Source organism: Helianthus annuus, chromosome 8 (genome assembly GCF_002127325.2).
Source record: "Helianthus annuus cultivar XRQ/B chromosome 8, HanXRQr2.0-SUNRISE, whole genome shotgun sequence".
NCBI classification, from domain to species: domain Eukaryota; kingdom Viridiplantae; phylum Streptophyta; class Magnoliopsida; order Asterales; family Asteraceae; genus Helianthus; species Helianthus annuus.
Window position 1 is genome coordinate 27,260,066 of NC_035440.2, and position 24,185 is coordinate 27,284,250.

At 43.0% G+C, this 24,185-nt stretch overlaps 1 protein-coding gene across 1 annotated transcript; it reads right to left on the minus strand.

The window, feature by feature from the left end:
* Window positions 1-13,109: 13,109 nt before the first annotated feature.
* LOC110869788 (glutathione S-transferase T3-like) lies at window positions 13,110-13,980 on the minus strand. The gene is made up of 2 exons (XM_022119010.1): window positions 13,779-13,980; window positions 13,110-13,690 (listed from the first exon to the last, which is right to left on the minus strand). The coding sequence occupies exons 1-2, from the start codon at window positions 13,978-13,980 to the stop codon at window positions 13,110-13,112; spliced, it is 783 nt and encodes a 260-aa protein (XP_021974702.1).
* Between the last annotated feature and the right edge of the window lie 10,205 nt (window positions 13,981-24,185).

The window sequence follows — 24,185 nt, forward strand, 5'->3', positions numbered from 1 at the left end:
TATTGGACCATTCAAGATCTTGGAGAGAATCGGGTTAGTAGCTTACAAGTTGGATTTACCTGCCGAACTGAATGGTGTTCACGATACATTCCATGTATCCAATTTGAAGAGAAGTCCAACTCAAGATACCGTTGCCATTCCTACCGACGAAATTCATGTTGACGACACGCTCCATTTCGTTGAAGAACCTGTTGAGGTCACGGATTGGAAAGTAAACAAGACCCGCCGGAGCAGTGTCAAGCTCGTCAAAGTTCGTTGGAATGCTAGACATGGCCCTGAATTCACCTGGGAGCGTGAGGACCGAATGAAAGAGAAATACCCCCACTTATTTCCTAAGAACCCTGCTTCTACAAGCAGAACTTAAAATTTCGGGATGAAATTTTTCTAATGGGGGGAGAATGTGACAACCCTCACTAAACCAGGTATCCGTACGATTTAATTAATAAATAATTGCTGCTTAATTACTGTGCTTAACTGAAATTGCTGACGAACTGCTACTTGATTTCTAGTACTTGTACATATCTGCATCATACTTTGATTTCCGTCACTACATTATTTACTTACTGAACTCTAGTGACAAACATGATGCACAAAAGCACAGTAGCATTTGAACGGATAACCTATTGAACATGCTGATAAAGCCAGCATCAGGCAGACGCTGCCTCTAAGGCCTGTATGAGCCAGAATTATTTTACTACACCCATAGTGCGTGTAGGGATACAAGGGTTGTAGAACTGCGTCTCTAGAAATAAGATATAATGACTGGATGTGCCTAAAACGTACTCTAAGCACGAAACACAGCACTTTTATTTACATACTAGCTTCTGGCTAACTAATAAAGTGTCAAAACATGAGGAAATATTCCTGACACTTTGCAGAATAAGATGTGTCACTAAAAATATTATTTACGACGCTTAAAAGCTTACTTAAGCTCTTTAACGGATTACTATCCAACCGAACAACCGGACTATACCCGGAACATGAAAATATTGACAATAATATTATTGGTCTTTTTCTGAGCCAGTTAGGGTCCCTGATTACCCTAACACCCGCGTTAAAGCACAACATATGACTAACCGAGTTAACCCCTAAATCTAACTTGGTTTAAAGTAACTAAACTCTAACCATCCACTTGAAATCGAACTAGACCCCCCCCCCTTTGGGCCGATCGGTCACCTTGTGACCAAGTGTAGTACCATTTTGATTATTTTAATGGCTTGTGCTTAAAATCTAGTAGACACATTGACCAATGGATTTGGAACTTGATCTTGCCTATAAGTACTTAGCTTAAACCAAACATAACCATCCAACATTTCACCAAAACACAACTCTCTCTCCCTCTACATAGCTCTCGGCCGAACACCCCACCCCCTACACCACCATTTTCGGCTCTTGTTCATCCATTCCAACATCACACAAGTGTTCAAGGTCACGTATTGGGAGTCTTGGAGCAAACGGAAGCGGAAGGACCTCGTTATCTTGCTTTTATCCACCACCTTTTCGCCTAGAATCTTCCCTAGCCCCGAGCTAGAGGTATAACACTTAAAACTCATTCTCGAACATATCTAAAGTGGTTAATAAGATTTGTAACGGTTAAAAGTCGGAAACTTGCATTTTGAATCTTTAAAGTTTACTAAAACATGAAGATCGATGGTTAAAAGCTTAATACTTGTGTAAAAGTTGTAGTATTTGAAAGTGGTGATTATTTAGGCCCGATCTACGTTGTGGTAGCTCGGATCATCGTTTAACCCGACTTTGTTAAGATCATGGATCTTGACATAAGCTTGTTTCTATCGGTACAAGGGTTAAAAGGTGAAACTCTACCACACGAGAAACATGAACTTGTGTAAAAGTATTTTTACTTGTAAAATAGTATTTAAAACTAGCGGATCTACGTATGTACAAGTGGTATTTTCGTAGAACCAAGTGTCGAGAAAATCATGTTTTATAAAAGTCGGATGACACACTAACAAATATGATTTTTGCAAACCACAAGTGTATAAACACTTGTGAAATGAAAGATCCGGCAAAATAACAATTTTTGTAAAAGATGACGGGAAGATGTAAAGATAGATTTATTCTAAAAACGAGGTTTTTACAAGATTTAGTTATTTTACACATAGATCCACAAAATATAACGGGATCTACACTATAGTTTTCGGAAAAACCACAAGTTCATGTGATTATGCGATTTACATACTTGTCGACTAGTTTGATGTGTCGGAAATTGATTGAAATGATTTTGTAAAAGAAAATGATACGCTTGAAAGCGTGGCCACCTCCAGTTACAGGGGAAACTCTGGCGAAATTTTTCTAAAATCTAACACTTAGAATTATTTACAAGTGTTAGAATTATTTTTGATATGTTTTCAAAATATATTTCGCCACGACTTTATCTACAAACATTCGGAGGTGGGATTTTCACAAAACTAAACGTGATAAATATATACTTAGTAAATATATTTTTCACCACACTGTTTATGATTATTTTGTGAAAATACATAAATATTATTTTTAGAGTAAAAATAATATTTCGAACGATAACAACTCCAAAATAATACAAACGCTTACACGACAAACATATAAGTTACAGCGGTAATTATTATTACCACTTAATCGTTAAAACGTAACTTACGCATTATACGGAAATATTCATGAACGCGTATTTTGTCAACGCATTATTTTGGAAGTATTATGTGAAGTGAAAATATAATATTTTTGAGAAAAATATTTATATTTTGGAAGTAGAAGTAAAAATATATTAAGTGGGACTTAATGACATAATACAAATACACATGTATTAAATCCCCCATCCTTGGGAAGGAGATTAATTACCAAAGTACATGCAAAATATAAACACGAAATAGTTGTCTAACTATTTCCCAAAAACTTAAACTATAAAGCTAAGGCACGGCCATCCGTCTAATAGAATTAGCACATGTAGGTCGTTGCACAGCTGCCTGACATTCGGAGTACTTGGTATAGCGACGCACTGACTGTGAGTTCATGTCCCCTTTTCTCTTAACTGTTTTCAGTTTTCTAAACTGCGGGGGTGAAATACATGTTACAATGTTTATGATTACTTTATACATGGTATGGTTAGCGTAAGGAGGGTTACTTTTTAGATCATGTGAATGGGTAGGCGGAAACTTGAGGTCATTAATCCTCAGGGTAGGACCGAAGGGCAGGAGCGATAGATCTATTTGGGTGTAGCGAGCCCAGTCCCAGGCCCAGCATAACGGACCTCGGGATGACTTTGTACCCGACGCATAAATCTGCTAGGTTTGAGCCTTCCTACTTGCATTTCACACATATCAATGGCCTTGCAAACCATTGGTGATCTCTTTTTCCTTATTTGCTACCTACAAAGGTTTATTTACATGTGTTTCAGGGAAACCTTATTTGATAAATACAAAGGTTTATTTACTCACTTACACATGAACTCGCTCAACATTATTGTTGATTTTTCAAACCTTGCAAACCTTATTTGATAAATACAAAGGTTTATTTACTCACTTACACATGAACTCGCTCAACATTATTGTTGATTTTTCAACTTACATGTGTTTCAGGGAATTAAAAGATCTGGCACGGTATGGCACGTTTTCCCGCTGCACTAGTTTCCAAGGTCATCCGGGGTTTAGGGAATGTGACTCTTTCCTGGACAAGTCACAGTCCTTAAACTGTGTTTATGTTATGTTTAAGTTGTTTTGTTTGGGAAACAATGTTATGGTTATTAGAGTGTTGTTCCGTTTAAACAATGATACTATGTTTGGTTTTAAAATTTAATGGATGATTCTTGCATGTTTTTAATTCATATAGCTTTGTTATGATTAAGCTATGGTATTAAGAAGTCACACCAAATTAACCACGCTTCCGCAAAGCCAGGGTGTGACATCTGTTGAGTACGAAGCGACTGTTAAAACGTGATACGAACAGATCTGATTGTTTAAACAGTAAAGTAGTTGATTGCATCAGTGAATAAAATGATCAAAAGTGAAATCTGAGGTTAAAACAGAAAATAAAATAGTTTAGTGTGTTTAACACTGGGGGTTTGTACGAAGCCACTTGTGGGTTCGTACGAAGCCACTGTGTTTGTTTCAAAACGTTATAGTTTCATCTGATTTGACCGAATGTTGAAGTAACAGTTTAATTTGCTTAATTTAATAGTTAGAACGTTGTTTCTGATAAACATGTATGAAAACAGAACTGAAAATGAAACAGAAAATGTAAAACAGGGTGGGTTCATACGAAGCCACTATGTTGATTCCAAAATATCTCAGTTTCGATCTGATTTTAGTGGGTTTAATACCCGGGAATTACTTTAGCTATTCAGAGAATTTAGAGAGAAAGATCGAGATTTAAATGAGAACAACTGAAGCCTGAGCTCCCTATTTATAGGGCTGGTCGGGCACTTTCTCGCGCCCTGCGACGGAAACAAGAGGGGCCGTCGCGCCCCGCCAGAGCCTGTAGACTAGGCCCTAGCCTTGCTGACTTGAGGACCAGCTGCGACACGAGTGGGACACGTGGTGGCCTAGGGCAGCGCCTGATGTCCACATGGTCGCGGCCCGCGATGAATATAGACAAGGGGGTCGCACCCCGTGAGCGCCCCTTAAATTTCGTTTTAATTTAATTTTTGTAAAATTAAAGGTATTTCGGGCCGTTTTTCGTATACAGGGTGTATTTTAGGGCGTATAGGGTGTTATAAGTATTTTTAGGAGAGTTGTTATAACTGCCTTCGTACGAAGGCATCGGTTTTGAGTATTTTATTTTTCCAATTTGATTATTTTATGTGTTTCAACCAGTTGAACGAGTATCAAACATTAGTGTGTAATAAAGAATCAAGAATCTTGAATAATATATTGTTCCAAATATGAATTTTGTGTACAATGTCACAAATAAGTCTAACGTGAATAACATGTATATGATATAAATAGTTTCGTTTTCATTATGATCAATCATCTCGGATTACAAATAGGATCAAAAATAGACTACAACAAGAGTACGAGTGTCAAAAAATAGAAATTACAACAAGACTTGCTAAAATAGGAAAGGTACAAAAATGCGAAGCGTTACACTTGGAGTTTGCAGGAACACATTCTTCGGGACTGTGGTATTGTCGGGTTAGATTCTGATTATGTGTGTGTGTTGGACTGCATGCACATGTCCCTTCCGGATTTCGATCTTGGCGGTTTCTCTGATAAGGACACCCCCCTAAAGCCCAGAATGCTTTGGCGAGTGCCCTATTTAGTAGAACTGTCCAGAGTTTAGGAGAGAAGTTTAGTCTATCCCCTCGTCAGAAAGCCGTGTTCAATTTTCTTCAGGCTCCTCATGCTAACGATTTCCTGACAGTCATCCCCATTGAAGGACTAGGCCAACACATGTCCGCAGTGGAATACCGGGCAATTCTTAAGTATCGACTAATGATCCCTCTATTTCCGGTTGATGAGCCCTGCCCAGTTTGCCGCAAGGCTTGTTTAGATACTTTTGGTGAGCATGCGATCCATTGTAAGGAGTTACTTGGTTTTAAATACAGGCATGATTTGGTAAGGGATATTATGTTTAATATTATAAAGTGGGAAGGGATTTCGGAAAAAAAGGAGGCTACAGTGAACTTTCTGACGGATCCGCTCGATGGGAGGTCTACTCCTTGGCCAACTGATATTCTTGTGTTTGGGTAGGCCAAAGGAAAACACGCTTGTGTGGACCTTAGAGGAGTGTCCCCTCTTGTTGGGCTCAAGGATAATGGGTTTGTTGCTGGCCAGGCTGCGTTGAAGGCGGAATCAAGCAAGGTCGCTAAACACGAGAAGGCTTGTTTAGAGAATCAACATATGTTTATCCCATTCGCTTTTGATACATTTGGTTCCCTTCAGAGGTCGTGGAATTCCTAAACAGGGTCCAACGGGTTGTGAATAGTAATCTCTCAACCTTTAAGGGTCATTTCGTCTTTAGTCGGATTGGTTTTGCAATTCAAAAGGAGGTTGCGGCACAGCTTGTTGCCCGTTTACCTGTCACTTGTTTGTAATTTGTTACTTTGGCATTTTAATAAAGTTTGGAGATAACAGGAAAAAAGTTGGGTAAACTGGTTAGAACTTAAAACAACTGAGAAATGGGAAAACGTGATCGACTTTTGTGGGTTTTATTCATTTTTCTCTTATTGTATTATATATTACTATTATCAATTATCAGTAAAAGATAAATCATCTCTCTAAAGCAAATGTGATGGATAAGATTGTAATTATGTCACGCGTACAACTTATGAAACAAGATGTACAAAGGACTACAGGGCATTTGAGATGGGCAGATTCGGAAATAGCTTCACATTTTATGAAGCTCTAAGGGCTAGGGATGAGCATGGTACTCATTCAGTACTGAACCGGTACCGAAGGTACCGGTACAACTTATGAAACAAGATGTAAAAAGGACTACAGGGCATTTGAGATGGGCAGAATCGGAAATAGCTTCACATTTTATGACGCTCTAAGGGCTAGGGATGAGCATGGTACTCGTTCGGTACTGAACCGGTACCGAAAGTACCGGTACCGAAAATCCCCAAAAGTGGTTACCGGTACCGAATATACCTGGTACGGTATGATTGATATATGAGCTCTTGTGGAGGGCTTCTTTAGGCAAGTGAATGAATTGTTATTAGTTGTGTTGATTATGTATTATTTAGGTTAGATTCATTCTGTAGCAAAATGGTCAAGGCAGGTGGGCTGGGCAATGTATAAAAAATGAATAAAGGTAATCTGGTTAAAATGAGTCGGGTCGAGTTGCCTTCCAACATTTTTTATCCTTTCAACTTAAATTTTATAAATATGAAGTATGGTTTCAACACTTTTTGTTCAATAATCTGATTATTTTGAACAAAATAATGTAGGAAGTTGTAAACATTTTAACACACTTTGCCAATTCAAGTCGGTCGGGTCGGGTTGACTCCCAAACTTTTTTTCAATAAATAATCTGATCATTTAGAATAAAATGATTTAGAAAGTTGAAGTTGTAACATTTGAATTCACTTTGACGATTTGATTTGGTTGGGTCGGGTCAACCCCTAAAATCTTTTTCATCTCTTAAACTTGTATTTTTTAAATAAATTATGTATTAATATTAAGTAAAAAAAGAGATACAGCAAGTTATAACATTTCAGTACACCTAAAATAGTTTTGACTCGTTTATTTTTAGCCAAGCTTTTTAGTTTGACCATTTTCACCCTTTTGAGATAAAATATATGTCGAATCGACAAACTCTGAAGTTTCTAGATCAATGTAGGTGCTCGGTGGGAATCTGGATATTCGAAATCAACTTGAGAAGATTTGATATGAGGTTAGCGAACTTCTAGCAGAAACGAGCAGCAGGGTCTGTTCTTTATATTTTTAGTTAGGAATTTATTTAGTAGAGATTTAGAATTAGAAGTTTATGATGCAAATATAAAATTTCAATTTCTTTATCTTCTTTTGATGCTATTGTAGAGGTATGGGTTGAGGAGGAATCGGAAGATTTTATCCCAGATTGTGTGCAAGGAACGAGTGAAGTGTCTATGGATGAAGCGTCTCCATTGCAGTCGTCTCCGATTGCTCAAGTTCCGGGTAGCCGGAATTTCGAATCTGAAGGGTCGCGGAAGGTGGAGGGCCAAGACAGAGGAGTTGAATCGAGTGTGTCAGGTGATACGGTTGACTTAGGGAAAAGGAATAACTTTAATCAAGAGGCGGCGGATGGTGTACCCGAGGTTGAGACTATTTCCAAAGATGGTGGAGTGGGGTCAAATAAAATATTCTTTTTTGAGTCTAGGAAAAGACAAAGACGTTTTAAAAAGAACAAAGTTGGCAGGGCCCAATCTTTTGTGGATAAATCTGGTGGGGGGGATTTTTTGGACTCTTCTGAGAAAAGCAGGCCCATCAAGAGGTCCAGGGCCCAAGATCTGGATTTTGATACTGACCATCATGCGGCCCAGGTTTCGGTATCCAGTGATCCATTTTCTTTGAATAGGTTGTTGGAGCAAGTGGGTAATGACAAAGAGATAGGGTCGGACGCTCAACGTCCGGCAGCTTCTTCACAGGGGATTTTCGTTTCAAGAACCAACGGCATTCCTTTCGATTTAAACGATAAGGCTTCCTCTAAAATTACTGATGGATCGGAGTCACGGAGATCAGCGGATGACAGTCCGGAGGAAAATGAAGCGATGGATAATTCGTCTGCGGTGGATCTGGAGGTTGAGGCGACGGTGAAATTAGGGAACCAGCTGGGCATGGATCTGGGAGCGTGTGAAGGACTGGTAAAGAACGTAATTTTGGGCAAAGGTATTAATGCAGTCTCCCAATGAATTTTCTTTCTTTAAATGTTAGAGGTGTAGGGGGGGATGAAAAGGCTAGATGGATTAAAGGTATAAAGGTCAAGTTCGGGTTAAGTTTTTTAGCTCTGCAAGAATCTAAAAGCTCTCCTCGTTCCAGTCTTGATTTGGTGAGTTTTTGGGGGGGCAAGAATTTCGAGGCGGAATGGGTCGATCCGTCGGGGCTGTCGGGTGGCTTAATCAGTATGTGGGACCCGAGTGTGTTTTCGTTTGTTGAAGCTATTAAAGATTCTAACTTTCTCATTGTCAAAGGAAAGTTGAAAGGCAGCGGTCAAAAATTGAATATAGGCAATGTATATGGGCCTCAGGAGATGCTTCAGAAAAGCCAGTTGTGGGAAAAATTGAGAAATTGTATCGAGGGGTCGGAGGGGATGTGGATTCTTCTCGGTGACTTTAACGCGGTCCGTATTCCGGAAGAGAAATGTAATGCAAGGTTCAATCCTCGGTGTGCCGGTTTGTTTAATGATTTTATTTATAACTGTGGGTTACTGGAATATGGCATGAAGGATAGGAAATTTACGTGGCAGTCGAGTAACGGAAAAAAGCTGAGTAAAATTGACAGGTTTCTGGTCTGTAAGGAGTTTTTCGATTTATGGCCCGAGGCGTGTCTAAGGGCTCTGCCTAAATTACTGTCTGATCACTGTCCGCTCGTTTTGGTTACAAAAGATAACAACTTTGGTCCCAAACCTTTTCGGGTTTTCGACTCGTGGATTGGTCGTAGTGGCTTTGAAGAGGTGGTGAGGAACGCGGCTAGCTCGTTTGTTTTCGAGGGTCCGGCTGATCTATATCTTCTAAAAAAATTTGAGCATATTAGGAGTAATGTCAAAAAATGGAGAGACTTGATGTTGAAAAAGGAAGGGGAGTTGGAGTCCAAGGCTAGACAAGAAATGGAAGACTTAGAGTTGGTTATGGAGTCTGGGGAGCTTACGGAGGAAGAGGAGTGGATTCTAACGGAGAATTTAAAGCTTATTAAAGAGGTGGAAGAGAATAAGTCTAAAGACATTAGGCAGAGGTCTAGGGTCAAATGGGCTAAAGACGGTGATGAGAATTCTCGTTTTTTCCATTCCATGGTGAATTGCCGGAAAGCTAATAATAAAATTCACGGGCTCAGGATAAATGGTAACTGGTGTTCTAAGCCGTCCATCGTCAAAAAGTCAGTTTTTAGTTTCTTTAGAGATAAGTTTAAAGAAGAATTGGTTAGTCGGCCGGAGGTGGTGTGTGATAATTTTAAGAGGTTAAGTTCGGCTGAAGCGTCTGATCTTATTGGAGTCTTTAGCAAAGAGGAGCTTAAGTCAGCAGTGTCTGAGTGTGGGAGTGATCGGGCCCCCGGGCCGGACGGTTTCAATTTCAGGTTTCTTAAGCACTTTTGGGACCTTTTTGAGAATGACTTTTTCAGGATCTTGAATGAGTTTTATCACAATGGGTCGGTTAGTAGAGGGTGTGCCGCTGCTTTTATTGCGTTAATTCCAAAGGTGACTGATCCAATAGGCCTTAATGACTTTCGCCCTATTAGTTTGGTGGGGGCTATAAACAAAGTGATCTCTAAGGTGCTCGCCAACCGCTTGAAGAAAGTTCTCGGGTCAGTAATCTCTGAAAGCCAATCGGCCTTCCTTAGAGCGAAGTTCATACTTGATGGTCCTCTCATTATTAACGAAGTTATTAACTGGTTAAAAAAAAAATAAGAAAACGGCGTTTATTATGAAGTTGGATTTCGAAAAAGCCTATGATAACGTAAATTGGGGTTTTATTATGTCGGTCATGAGGCAGATGGGGTTTCCTCCCCTGTGGTGTAAATGGGTTTTTGGGGTTCTCTCTTCAGCAAGGTCGGCGGTGTTAGTCAATGGTGCTCCTACATTTGATTTTGAGTGTCAGAAAGGTATGAGGCAAGGAGACCCGCTGTCCCCTTTCCTTTTTTTATTGGTGATGGAGGCTCTTTCGGGTTGTTTGGATAAAGCTATTGGTATTGGAAGTATCTCCGGGGTTCATCTCCCCAACGGCGGACCGGTTCTCTCTCACCTTTTCTACGCGGACGATGCCTTGATCATCGGGAATTGGTCGGAAGAGAATGTCCTAAACGTGGTTAGAATCCTTAGAGGCTTTTATATCTGCTCTGGTCTGAGAATCAATTTGGAAAAATCAAATATTTTCGGGATTGGTGTCTCGGCTTCGGATTCTGATAGGTTGGCGAGTTTGGTGGGTTGTAAATCTAGTCAGATCCCTTTTGTGTATCTTGGTTTGCCGGTCGGGGCTAATATGAACCGTATTGCTAACTGGAGGCCGGTGTTTGATATCTTCGAATCTAGATTATCTCTTTGGAAGGCGGCGGTGTTATCCATTGGGGGTAGAGTTACACTTATTAAGTCTGTCTTGGGAAGCCTTCCTAATTATTTTTTTTCCCTTTATAAGGCGCCTGTGGGAGTAATAAATAAGTTGGAGGCTATCATTAGAAAATTCTTGTGGGGGGGTTCTGGCGGGGATAAAAAGCTAAACTGGGTGGCGTGGGAACGTGTGGCGTCTCCTATTGATTGCGGGGGTCTTGGTATTAGAAGTTTGGACTCAATTAATAGATCTCTTCTTCTAAAATGGGGGTGGAGGTTCAAGGTGGATAACGACAGTCTTTGGGTTAAGGTCATCTCGGCGATCCATGAGTGTAAAAATCGGTGGGGTTTTCTTCCGGTCAAAACTTCTTTGGGAGGGGTTTGGAGGAGTATTGCTAAGTTGGCCTCGTGTCCTATAGCTGCGGGGGTTGGGTTGCGAGATTTGATGAAAGGTACCGTTGGCAATGGGTCTAGTATAGCATTTTGGCTTGATCCTTGGCTCTGCAATATCCCGTTGAAAGAGTGCTTTCCAAACCTTTTTCGGCTTGAGAAGGATAAAAAATGTGTGGTTCGTGAGCGGATTGTTCGGCCTGTCTCGAATCCTCAAGCTAGCTGGAATTGGAAGCAGCTGCCAAACTCCAACATTGAGTTAGCGGAATGGATGGATCTTAACATCAAGATTCGGGAGGTCAGTTTGTCGGTTGAAAAGGATAAATGGTCCTGGTTGGGTGATAGCTCGGGGGTTTTTAGTGTCGGTTCCGTCAAACGTTTACTAGATAGAGATAAAGATTTTAGCTCCAGATATGTGTGGGATTGGTGCAAGTGGGTTCCGTTGAAATGTAATCTCTTCGCTTGGAGAGCCGAGCTCGATAGGCTTCCTTCTAAGGTGGAACTCATCAAACGTAACATCTCCCTTCCGGACGATGTCTGCCCATTGTGTGGGGCCGATCAGGAGACGACGCTCCATCTCTTCACGGCTTGCCAGTTCTCTACGGAGGTTTGGATGAAGATTACCCGATGGTGTAAAGTCCCGGACTTGGTAGCTTTCTCGGTTAGGGATATTCTGGAATTTCCGGAGTTTTGTGGTCTTAACGGCTGGCGTTTGTTGGCTGTTAAAGGGATTTTGATCATCACTTGTTGGCTCATATGGAAAGCTAGGAACGACCATGTTTTCGGTAACAAAGCTTCGTCGGTTCAGGAAGTGGTTAGTTCTGTCAAATCTATAGGTTTTAATTGGTTTAAATGTAGATCTAAATGTATAGATGTTTCTTGGAGTGATTGGTGTAATTTTGTATAGTGGTTTGGCCGCCTTTTGGTTTCGGGCTGTGCCGGTTGTTTAATGAAATTATCCTTTCAAAAAAAGAGGTATATAGTTGAAATTATATGAAACTTGCGTAAATCATGTATCAATCATGGTTCCTAATAGATGTCATAATTGAATCCTATATCAGTCGGGACACCCGCCACAACACGTGGAAATAATTTATACGTATTAAGATTGCATTTCCATGAATAGTAACCTCAAGATCATTAAGGATGAAAAGATTGCATTTCCATGAATAATAACCTCGATATCATTAAGGATGAAAAAAAAAACCTTGAGCTCGACCTCGACCAAAACAAAGTATAAGGGACGAGTATGAGATTGGGTATCGGAATAAAGAAAAATATTTCAAGGCTATAGAACAGGTATAGAATTAGGTGATACCCGGTCTAATTACCAGAAACAATACACCTATTTACCCGAACAATATACCCGAAAACTTTTAACTTTTGTTTTTATGTTCCGTTAACAATTGTCTAGTGGTAATGTTTCATTCTGATAGTAACTTTATTACTTGAAAAATATTTTTTTTCTTTTGAAACATATATTTTGACGAGGATGTTTATATTTGTGAAAAACAAAGTTATTATTTGAGATTAATATTACAATATACAGTGGATAATCCATTAAAAAGTGGTTTTGCTTAAGACTAAGGGGCATGGTGAGGTCCATCCCCACGAGGATGGGCCGCCACATAAGCGCCACATCATCGGCTTGTGGGGATGGGCATCCTTCACTTTTGAGGGGGGTGGAGGATGGGGCTACCCCACCTTAATATTTTATAATTTCCTATTCTTTTATTAACTTAATAAAAAAAAATATAAAAGTTAAAAAATACAACATAAATAAAGTCATTTCATAACATAAAAAAAATTACATTTCCTAAAAATAAAAAATAAAACATTTCCGAAAAATAAAAAAAAATACATTTTCTAAAAATAAAAAAAAAACCTACGACGTCCATTTTTTCTTCACCTCTTCATTCATCCTCCGATACACCTCTCGTTCTTCCTCCGGAACCGAGTCGAGATCCAACCTCATTATCCTAAAATCCTCCGCTCGAGCATAGTCGGCCGACACGTTTTTCTTGTGACTATATTTTACGGCCGCAAAGTCTTTAAACGAACAGAATTCGGAAATTAACTCGTCCATTTTCGATGAAGCCTTCGAGCCGCCACCTCCACCCGAGCCGCCCCCTCCACTCGAGCCGGCCCCTTTGCTTTGCGGCCGCCTCTTTTTTTACTTTGTCCCTTCCGCCGGGACGTTCGATCTCGTGAACGGGCTCCTCTTCATATTCCGGTTCGTCGTTTATGTCGATTTGACAACGAGCGGTGGAGCCTCCCGCACTATAACTTCCGGACTCGGAAGTTTTAGTACGTTTGGCGGTTGCGACCTCATTTGGAATCGGCGCCCATTTAGGTTCTTTCTTTAAAATGTTCCATGCTCGGAGGTGTGGGAAAGGAGGATTTTTTGTTTCCCATCTAGCCATCGCAAGGTTAAGAACGTCCTCGTCGCTACTCCCACTAGGACGGTTGATGTAAAGTGGGTTATAAATCCCGATAAAATCATTCACGCACTTGTTCATTTTCCGCCACTTGCCCGAAACGGATTCGAGATCACGGTAGGGGCCTTCCCCCATAAGGTTATTAAATCTATCCGTACATGCCGACCAAAAACCAGAACCCGTTTGATTGTTCCCTAAAATTAAAAAAAAATTGCATTAGTAAAACTAAAAAAATAATTCTTTTTAAATTTAAATTAAAAAAAATTTAACTTTCGTTCATACCGACAATCGGGCAAGTTGAGGCCTTAACATACGTTATTGCTAGCGCCTCCTCCTCTACTTTTGTCCACGTTCTCGCCTTTGCTCTCGAACCGCTTTTTTTTGCGGTGTCGGATTGGATTTCAACGGCCTTCCCCTTCCCCCTGTTTTTTTTTTCGGTTGAGTTCTTTAGGTGGCGATTCGGGGACGACTTCATCATCATCATCGTCAAGTTGAACCGAGGGTTGCGGTTGCGAAGTTGGCGGTTGCGATTGGAATTGCTCAAGTTGAACCGAGTTGCGTTGCATGAATTGTTGAAGTGCTTGGAATTGTTGCAATTGTTGAAGTTGGGACATTTGATTGAAGGCGTTAGGTGATTGTTGGAAACCCGAAAACGCAAATGGTGGAGACCCCCACGAAGGATCCATAGTCGGAGTGTAAGCGGGACTCGAAAAAAGTTAGGATTGTTCGCGTTGGGATTGTTCGGATTGGCATTGTTCGGGTTGGGGTTGTTCGGGTTGAAGGGATTCATGATTGTATAAAAAATGAGAGTGTTTTTTTTTTTAAAAATGGATGAGAGAATGAGAGAATAATGGAAGAAATGGATGAAAGTTGTATAAAAAATGGAAGTAAAATGGTATATATTTAAAGTGGAAAGTGAATTTTTTTTATTCAAACTATCCGTTATTCAACGGATATTTTTTTGAAAATAGGCCCGGCACAATCGTCTTGCTGCTGCTGTTGTTGTCGTTTTGGGATTGGGGGGGGGGGTGGTGTGGGGGACCGGCGCCGGTCCTAGTCGAGCCTCAGCCTGACCCCATACCCACTAGTCTAAGTAGTCTGAGAAGAATTGAAGAGATGACATGTGCCACTTTTTATAAATATAATGAAAGAACATATTAGTCCTAAAACATAAACCACCGCCCCTTTTGTTTTCCCAAAATACAACACAAAAATATAGCACAAAAAATCTAGTATAAAAATCCAGTATAGAAAATTCAACACAAAAATCAAGTATAAAGAATCTAGAACAAAAATGTTATACAACATAGAAATACAACATAATATTTGAAGTTTTTTAAGTTGTCATATTTTATATAACAATATGATACTCAAATTAAAGATAAAAATAATGCTTGATTTTGTAGTGCAACTTTTTTAAATAATGTCGTATAAAAAATTATGAATGTTTAAAAACGGAAAGGGGGAGAAATATGCATGTGCCTCAGATGTGGAGGAAAGAAAATACACAAATAGACTATTACAAAATACCTTTTAGAGCATTAACATCCAACCCCCCAAATTATGTGAGAGAAGTTTTATTTTATGAAAAGTAGTTGTAAGTAGAGGAGAGAGAAAATGTTACTATTCATCTGTAAATTTGAGTGGACACTGTTCACCCTTTACAATTTTTTAATATATTTTGAAAGTGGTTTGGAATGGAAGAGAGAGAAAATGTAATGATAAAGATATTAAAAAAAATTATTTAATTGAAAATGAGAGAGAAAAGATGGGTGATTTTTAGTGTAATATAGAGTAAAAAAATAAGAGATTGGATATGAATGCTCTCACAACTTTTTTTTTCTTTTTCTACACCATACTAGTATTGATTTAAGTATTGATTTGTATTATAGCGATTTTTTTCCTACAACCACTTGTTTTCTTTGTCCGTGTTTTTTTTTTTCGTTTGCAAGAATGTACGTGGGTGTATAGGAAATAGTGATTTTTACCTTTTACCTTTTTTAGGGGCAATCTCTCTATTCCTACGGGGTAGGGGTAAGGCTGTTGATGAAACAATGGTTAACCGGGCAGGGTTAACACACTGGTCTCGTCAAGAAGGGTTAATCCCTTCCTCTCGAGGATCGCTGGCTGGATCACCGGTGGTTGATCTCCTGCACAAGGAAACAAGCCGTGACTCGTAACAAGGAGGATGGGGTGGGGGTGCTCCTTGTTACCACTCTCCGGCGTGAGAATCAGTAGTTTGCTTGGGAAGCAAAGTAAGATAGTAGTAGTAGTGAGAGAGTTGTCAAGAGATACCTCAAACCTGGTTTGGGGTTGGTATTTATAGCCGAGGAGTGAAGGAGGATGATGATGGATGGACTGACGACGTGCTGCACCTTTGCAAGTGTGTCAGGCTTGTCGGTTGTGGAGGTTACGCCACGTCAGTCCATTGCTTACGTAGCTCTGACAGGTAACTGCCATTGGTGCCACTTGCACTGTGGTGTCAGTCCCACTTGTTGAGTGCATAGGATGCGGTGCAAGCCGCATCGCTACGTGCGGTAACATCTGAAGTTACCGCGTCTCCTACTTGTGATCAAGGAATACGCGAGATGCGGTGCTAGCCGCATCGTCGTCCGCGGAGACTATTTGCCTGCATCCCTTGTCGTGACGAAAATGCCCATATGGTGCGGTGTCAGCCGCACCGTTACGTTCATCTTCTTCTATGCCTAAGGTAAGGCTTTCTTGTATTGATAGAAGTGTTCACTGGATGCGGTGCGATGCCGCATCGCTGTGAATACTTCCGTTTTCGTACACCAGATGTGATGCTATGTCGCATCACTCTACCGTTCTCATGTTCCATGCAAGTCCTCCTTCGTTACTAGATAGATTGGATTCAACCCTTGTGCCGACGCGTTCTCGCATGGGCACAAGTAGGTTGTTAGCTAGTGGGGGTTTTGATAAGGGTAATGGTCACTCGCGGTCGATGCTGACGCGAGATCTGGGACCATACCCCTTCAAGTCCCCCCAGTCTAGTGTTGCTGCCGCATACAAGTTGTATGTGGGAGGAGTACTGGACTATGGTGTTTGGAAGGTAGTTTGCAGTCTGGAGAAGATCCTAGACCATGTGTGGTCTTTTCTATATGTAAATCAAGCTGGAGGTCTGGAAGGGTCATCTGACGCCTCTTCCGTATCGGTGAAGGAATCTCGTCTGATGCGAAATTCTCAGCCGATTTATGTCACCAGGTGGCTTGCCACCTGTTGTTGTGCCGAAGGTCTCTTGGAGACTTTGTTAGTAATGCTGCACAAACTTCGAACCAACCTCTGAGATGGTGGTTTGAAGGTATGCAGAGGTTTCCCACCTCTGAAAGGTGGTCTTTTCTTCAAACCAATTGTTGAATTGGTGCATGAAGAAGAAAAGAAATTTTTTGATCAATCTCTGAGATCTGGATCAAAAGTAGTTGATGCTTGTAAGTGCTTTGCTCGAGCTCTATGTTCAGCATCTAGTCGTGAGATGACGATCCCTTTTTTGTTGGGTTTTCGTGTTTGTCGTCATAGCTCTCTAGTAACCGCATGTCCTTTGCGGTTACCTCGTTGCGTCATTGTTGGCCATGTTTGGTCGAACAATGTAGATTTGTACTATGGGTAAATAAACATGGTCATAGGCAAGGGTATGCCCACCATTGTTTATTCTATGCGGCCCATAGGCGGGCAAACAAAGTCATAAGCAGACTTGTTACCGCTGTTCGGACGCTTGCTGTTCGACAAGGGCTCGTTTAAATCGCGTATCTGCGTTCGTTTTGGAGCCACTTACCTTCCCGCTCCAATACCGAGTTTGCCTTGAAGTAGCTTCGCTCGGTGATGTGGAGTTACGTTGGCTCTTCCGTAGCAACCAGTCTGCGGAAGCTATGGTTATGTCCGCAGCTACTCATGAGTGTCTGCGGTGTTGCATTCCCATATTCGCTCGAAGCGGGTGTGTTGCTTGGATGTAGCTCTTGAAGGTTCAGGAGACAGGGTTGCTGATGTGCGTTCGCGTACATTCCCTTCCTTCCTTTTGTTAAAGAAGGTGTTCGTGTACCCTCTGCGGTTGTGAACCGGACAGGAGGGATTTGAAGCTTGAAGAGAATGAAGGCAATGCGGTTTACCTGTGTCTGAGATGCGGTTCAGTCCAACGGACAACGCTGGTTCTGAGCATCTGACACACCTGAACGGGCTCGTGTGTGTCATGTCCGCATATTCCACGTGTGCTCGTGGGTAGTGCGGATAGGTATTATACCCCCTTATAGTGTAGAGATATATATTTTTACCTATTTTCAGGGGTATGTTAAAAAACGACATGCGGTATGGGTTATGGTGCGGCATACCAGAGAAACCGCATGCCGCTTATAATTGGATAATGTAGTCGCTTTTTGTTGCATACGTGGCTGATCTCACGTGTGAGTTGGTGGAAGTTGGTGAGATCTTCCTGGCATGTGCTGAAATGAAAGGACGTTTGCACTGCCCGAGGCATTAAATGCACTGTAGCAAAGAGTGTAAACGTCTCTTTTGTCAGGCGCGTGGGCGGCCACGCGCGCGTGATAACCGTCAGCGAAAACGGTGCTTGACACGTGGTGTCATACGATTCGCTCTTTTTGAACGTGATGATTTGTTTTCTCCCTCCGCATTAATTGCGATGGGTATATAAGGGGAAACCGTTCGTGGTTTCCCCTCACTTGTTCGAAATTTCAAAAATTTGCCGGTGAGAGAAAATCTTTTCTTTGTCTTCTCCAACGATATTTCTTGAAGTTCCGGTGAAGTTTTTAGTTTTTCCACTCACTGTCGTCTGTTTCTCTGTTATATCTGATGGCTGAACCATCAAGTCCACATAATGTGGAGGGTGAAAACCCTGAACAGCCGGTAGTAGCGGCTGATGAAGACGAAGATGATGACGTTGACGTTCCCGGTGGTGGGTTACCGGTGTTGAAGTGGTCAAAGGGTGGTTTTAAACTCCTGATGGCCACTGTGCAGATGGCCGACGATTGGGATGCCACCTACCCACAAGAGGGGGATACCGGTGCCGATGCTCCGGCCTGTTATATAACCTTGTGGGCTGATTTCTTCAACGACGGCAACCTTAGGTTGCCGGTGACGGTGTTTGTTGCGGAGGTATTGGAGTATTATCATCTCCATATCTCCCAACTTAGTCCCTTTGGAATGTTCCGAATTAGGAACTTTGAATATACATTCCGTGCCCATTGCTTGCCCATTACAGTGGAAAATTTCCGGCGTTTCTACCAGTTGACGGTGAACACCGGTTTTTTCTCGTTTACTCAACGGCATGGGAGCTTGAAGTTGATGACGCCTCCTAAGGGTGTGACAGGCTGGAAGAAGAGGTTCTTCTATGTGAAAGCCTGTGCGGTCTATGCCAGCATGTCTTTCAGGAATGTCAACGTTGGAGTTTCTGATGAAGATATTCCTGTTGCCACCGCAAAGACCGTGGACTGGTTCTCTAGGCTGCGGCCTATTGAACTCAAGAAGTTGGATAACAATCAACTGTGGGTATTGCGGATGATGCTCACGAGACCAGATAGGAAGGCAAGGCCCGTTTTGCGGGAAAAGAGTGGTGGTAAGCTCTTTACACTTTGTTATTTTCCTTATTTCCTAAGCCTTGTAGTAACCTGCATGCATGTATCAGCGGATGCGGTTGGCTTGTGGAGAATGTTTGAGCCCGATTTCGAGGGCCGGGTTGAACTTATTGCGGTTGAGCTGAAGAAAGGCTTCAACCTTGAAATTCTTAGCAACTTCCGCGTACCGTCGCGTGCGGTGCTGGATGCCCCGGTGCTGGGAGACGCAAGAGGTAGGTCGTACGTTGCATTTGTTTTTCCAGTTTATCGTTTTGACTGGTTTTGTTGATTGTGTCAATCCAGGTATCCTTGCGGATTTGGGGAAGTTTGAGAAGCGCATTCCCAAAAAGAATGCGGAGAAGAAACCGGTGAAGAAAACCGTGCGGGGTCATGGCAAGGGGAGTTCTGAAGGCTCAGTTGCCCCTTCTTCAGTTTCTGAAGCCGCAGGTACCTATCGATCTTGTTATCGCGGATATACCGATTACGTGGTAGTATCTGACACCCTTGAGGGTTTGGGTGTTATAGGTAGTGGTGCGGCTGCGGGTGGAACTGCTGTGGTTCCGCCCGTTGTTGGTGAGAAAAGAGGACCAGAGCAGAAGGCTGCTGGTGGTGGTGAACCGAAGCGTCGGAGACTGCAGACCAAGAGAGTTGCTCCGGCGCAAAAGAAACCTGCAGTTGCTGCTGGTAAGTATATCCCTTTTCATTGTTTTGTATGTACAATAGGTGGGAATAACCATTGATGCTCTTTGTGTTGCAGAATCCCGAGATGCAGGGTATTCTTTCTTTGACTTCCCTTCGTCTCCTCTACATACCGCTGCTGCGGGTGCGGGGGTATCGAAGGAGACTGTCGTGCCCAAGGAGCCTACGGCCCCTTTTGTTGGGCCGGTTCGCGATCCCCCCTTGGAGAAGACGGTGGAAACGACTGCTGACCAGATATTCGACACTGTGGATTCCTCAGACAATCTGATCTCTCCAAATGAGGGTGATGGATTGGACTTGAGGTTTTCAGATACTGGTAAGCAGAAGTCTGATGCTGAGGTGCGGCAGCAGGATGCTGAGCCGCGGAAGTCTCCTGCTGGTGAGAGAGGTACCGGCTCGTCTGCCGGTGGTGCGGGTGATGATGGGCCTCCAATTCAGCCTGGGGAGTCTGAATTGGAGTATTACTACCGCACCTATACCCAGGGTCGTAGTACTGTGTATCACCGACCCCCCTGGACTATTATGTAGGGGGATGGCATTTCCAACGACCCTTCGGCATGTAAGGAGATTCTGGGTGGTCTGGGCACCCCATTCGAAGTTGAACGTGCCCGTGCCGCACCTCGTGAGCTGCGTATAAACCAGCTCTCAACAATGTTAATAGGATCTTCCATTGTGGCGAATGCCATTTTGGAAGATTACAAGGTGTTGGGCCGCCGCGAGGAAGAAACTGCTCGCATGCGGGTTGAAGCGGAGAAGTTGGTCGAGGCTGCTCGTGCGGGTGCGGAGCAGCTAGAGAAGGATAGAGCTGCTTTTGAGAAGCAGAAGCAAACCTCGGAGTGGGCTGCCGCTGCTCAGCTGAAACAGGCTCGTACTCTTGCCAAACTTCTTTCTGATGAACGCAAGAGTTGGAATGAAAAGTATTCAAATGAGCGCAAGAAGTGGAATGAATCTTGGGCGAAGCAGAATGACACCTTGTTTCGTGCTCGGCAGGAGTTGACGAACGCCAAGGCAGCGAACGTTGCCTTGGGTAAAGAAAAAGCTGCAGCAGAGGCCATTGCTGTGAAAGCGCAGCAGGCGAAGGCCGAGGTCCTAAAGGCGCTTGAAGAGGCCAAGGAAGCCGGGGCGCGTGCTGCAAAGGCCCTTGAAGAGGCCGAAGAGAAGGAGAGATGCTCTTCTAAGGCTCTTGAAGAGGCGAATGCGGAGCGTATTTGTTTGGATAAAGTTGTTGCCAGCCTTCAGGTATGTTTCGTTACCTCTGTTGTATACTTTATTGTTTTGAAAATGTTTATCGAGTGAACTGTTTGCTGTTTTGTGACAGGCTGAGGTTCAAGCCCGGGAGGTCGCGGTTACAGACCTTGCTGCCCGCGTGTCGGTTGCGGAGGAGCGGGCGGATGCCGCTGTTGAGGCCAAGGATGCCTTGGTGTCCTCTTTTGACCAGCTGAAGGCTGACCGTGAGTGGTTGTGGACTCACGGTATCGCGCGTGTAAGTATCCGTTGCCTTTATATTTGCTCGGATTAGCATCCAAGACTTATGATCCTTTTATTGCAGATTGTTGAGGCTATCATGAATGCCCCTGAGACCGCATCTGGTTTGGACCTGGTTAAGGAACGTGCGCGCGATGCTGGTTTTAAAGCTGGTTATAACCGCTGCATTGGGCATATTAATGTATTATCCGCGGGCGGTTATACTGATAAGCGATCCGGGTTCCATGGTGTGGACACCGAGTCGCTTCTTAAGGCGGCCGAAGTCTCCTTTTATGATACGTCCCTTGCCTGTGTAGAGGAACTGGACAATTGTTTGGAGGCTGCGGACTATGTTGATCGCTTGCGGATGCTTTATCCGGATGCGGAAGAGGAAGAACCCGCTGGTGGTGCCGGTGGAGATGCGGGAACCAGCGGTACAAAATAGGGTCTAGGTTGGCTAGTGTGCCTCCTTTTTGTGTTCCTCTTGTATAGAATAGGAACTTTATGTAAATTCATTAAGCATCACGTGGGTGCTTGAATTTTTTGAATATAAAGTTTTTTGTTCAGTTTGTACAAGTGTTTTTAATTCTTGCATGTCTGAACGTATGTATGCGTAACTCTACCCATTTGTGAATGGGGTCAAGTAGACTCCATACTTTTTGTCGTATGAGGACGCGTCAATTCTGTTATTTACCGCGTTAGGGTTTTAGAATTGTGTAAGCTTTGTAAAAGCTTGTATACGGAACTCTACCCATTTGTGAATGGGGTCAAGTGTACTCCATACCTTTGTCGTATGAGTACGCGTCAATTCCATTGTTTGCCTTTTTGGGCTCAGGAATTGTGTTAAGTGTTAAAAAAAACTTGTTTATCCGGCCGGATAAATACGAAAGTCTTTTTACCTTCTGCTAGCCTATTACAATATTTGTGTGTGGTTACCACTTTGTATGGGTATCGCGAATGAAGATTTTGCCAATCTGTTTTTGGGATACCGCAAAGTGGAACACGCATTTGTAATAGTAATAACAAACAATAATGTATAAAATTGCTTATTTATTTATTTGCAAATAGCCTGCGGCCGGATAGGTTACATAGAGAAATGTAAGAACATGGCTTACATATAACAGCGTCGAAGCTGTTGAGCATTCCATGTTCGTGCGATAGGTTCGCCTTCTAGCGTTTGTAATTTGTACGCGCCTTTCCCTAAGACCTCTTTGATGAGGTAGGGTCCTTCCCACTTGGGGGCAAGTTTGCCTGGGCGCTCGGCATTAGATGCCTCATTGTCGCGTAGGACGTAGTCTCCTGGGTTGAAAGAACAAACGCGGACGCGCGAGTTGTAGTACTTTTCAAGTTTGGATTTATATTTGGCCTCATTGATGGCAGCGTTTTCGCGCCTTTCTTCCAAGAGGTCCAAATCGATCCTGCGTTCCATGTTGTTGTCTAGTTTTTCAATAGCCAACATTCTAGGAGAGGGGAGACCTACTTCTGCGGGGATCACCGCTTCTGAACCGTAGACTAGGCTGAAGGGTGTTTCCCCATTGCTTGTTTTTGGGCTTGTACGGTGAGCCCATAAGATACTTGGGAGTTCATCGACCCAGCCATGCCTGGCCGTTCCCAACCGCGCCTTGATCCCTTCGACTAGGCTTTTATTGATACTCTCAACTTGGTCGTTCCCTTGCGGGTGTGCGACTGATGAGAATATGTGCTCAATATGTAGTTCTTTTAGCCATTTCTGAAATTCGTCGGCAGCGAAGTTGGTGCCGTTATCGGTGACAATGCACATTGGTAAACCGAAACGGCAGATGATGTGTTCCCAAATGAACTTTCTTGTTATCATAGCGGTGGTTGAGGCGAGTGGTTTCGCTTCTACCCATTTTGTGAAGTAATCAACCGCTACTATGATAAATTTGACCGCACCCGGAGCGTCAGGGAATGGTCCCACAACGTCAATTGCCCATTTCTGAAAGGGCCATGCGGTTGTCACGGGGACTAAGTTGTTCTTTGGCCGCAAGGTTTTTGGAGCATGACGTTGACAGTCGATGCACTTGCGCAACTCTCTGACGGCGTCCAGGTGCATGCCAGGCCAGTAATACCCGGCATTCATGATTTTGGCCACTACCATGCGTGGTCCAGCATGTATGCCACACATGCCCTCGTGTATCTCTCGGATGAGGTATGTGGCATCCTGGGGGTTGACGCATCGTAGTAGTGGCCCGAGGTATGATTTGCGGTACAAGATACCGTCTCCCATTTGATAATGGCACGCTTTGTATTGTAGCTTGCGTGCTTCTGATTTGCTTTCGGGAGTCACACCTGATTGTAGATATGCGATAATAGGTGTCATCCATGATGTTGAACCGTATTGAATGACGTTGACTTGGCGCAGGGGTACCGAAGGATTTTGCAGGATTTCGATGCGTATCTCCTTTGCCAAGTGTTGGAAGCTGGTAGATGCAAGTTTTGACAGTGCATCTGCGGACTTGTTTTCGCTTCGGTTAATATGGCGAATATTGAACGAAGCGAATTTGGATATTAGTTGCAGGGCTTGCTCGAGGTAGAGGATCATGATATCCCCTTTTGCGGCATAGTCGCCGCGTATTTGTCCTGCAACTAACAAGGAATCGACGTGTGCTTCCAGATGTTGCACGCTGATTTTGACTGCTAAACGTAGTCCCGCTAACAGGGCTTCATATTCTGCCTCGTTGTTTGTGCTTTTGAATTCGAGGCGGATTGCATATGTAAGCTCTTGGCCGTCAGGGTTGACGAGTCGCAGACCTGCACCCGCACCTTCCTCGTTGGAGGCACCATCTGTGAATAGTGCCCATGTCTCTGAGGAGGATGGCGTTGGTGCAGGAGTTTGTGCTTCTTCGCATTCTTGGATGCGATTCACCGGCACTTCGGCGGCGAAATTAACTAAGATCTGGCCTTTAATCGCGGAGCGCGGTTTATA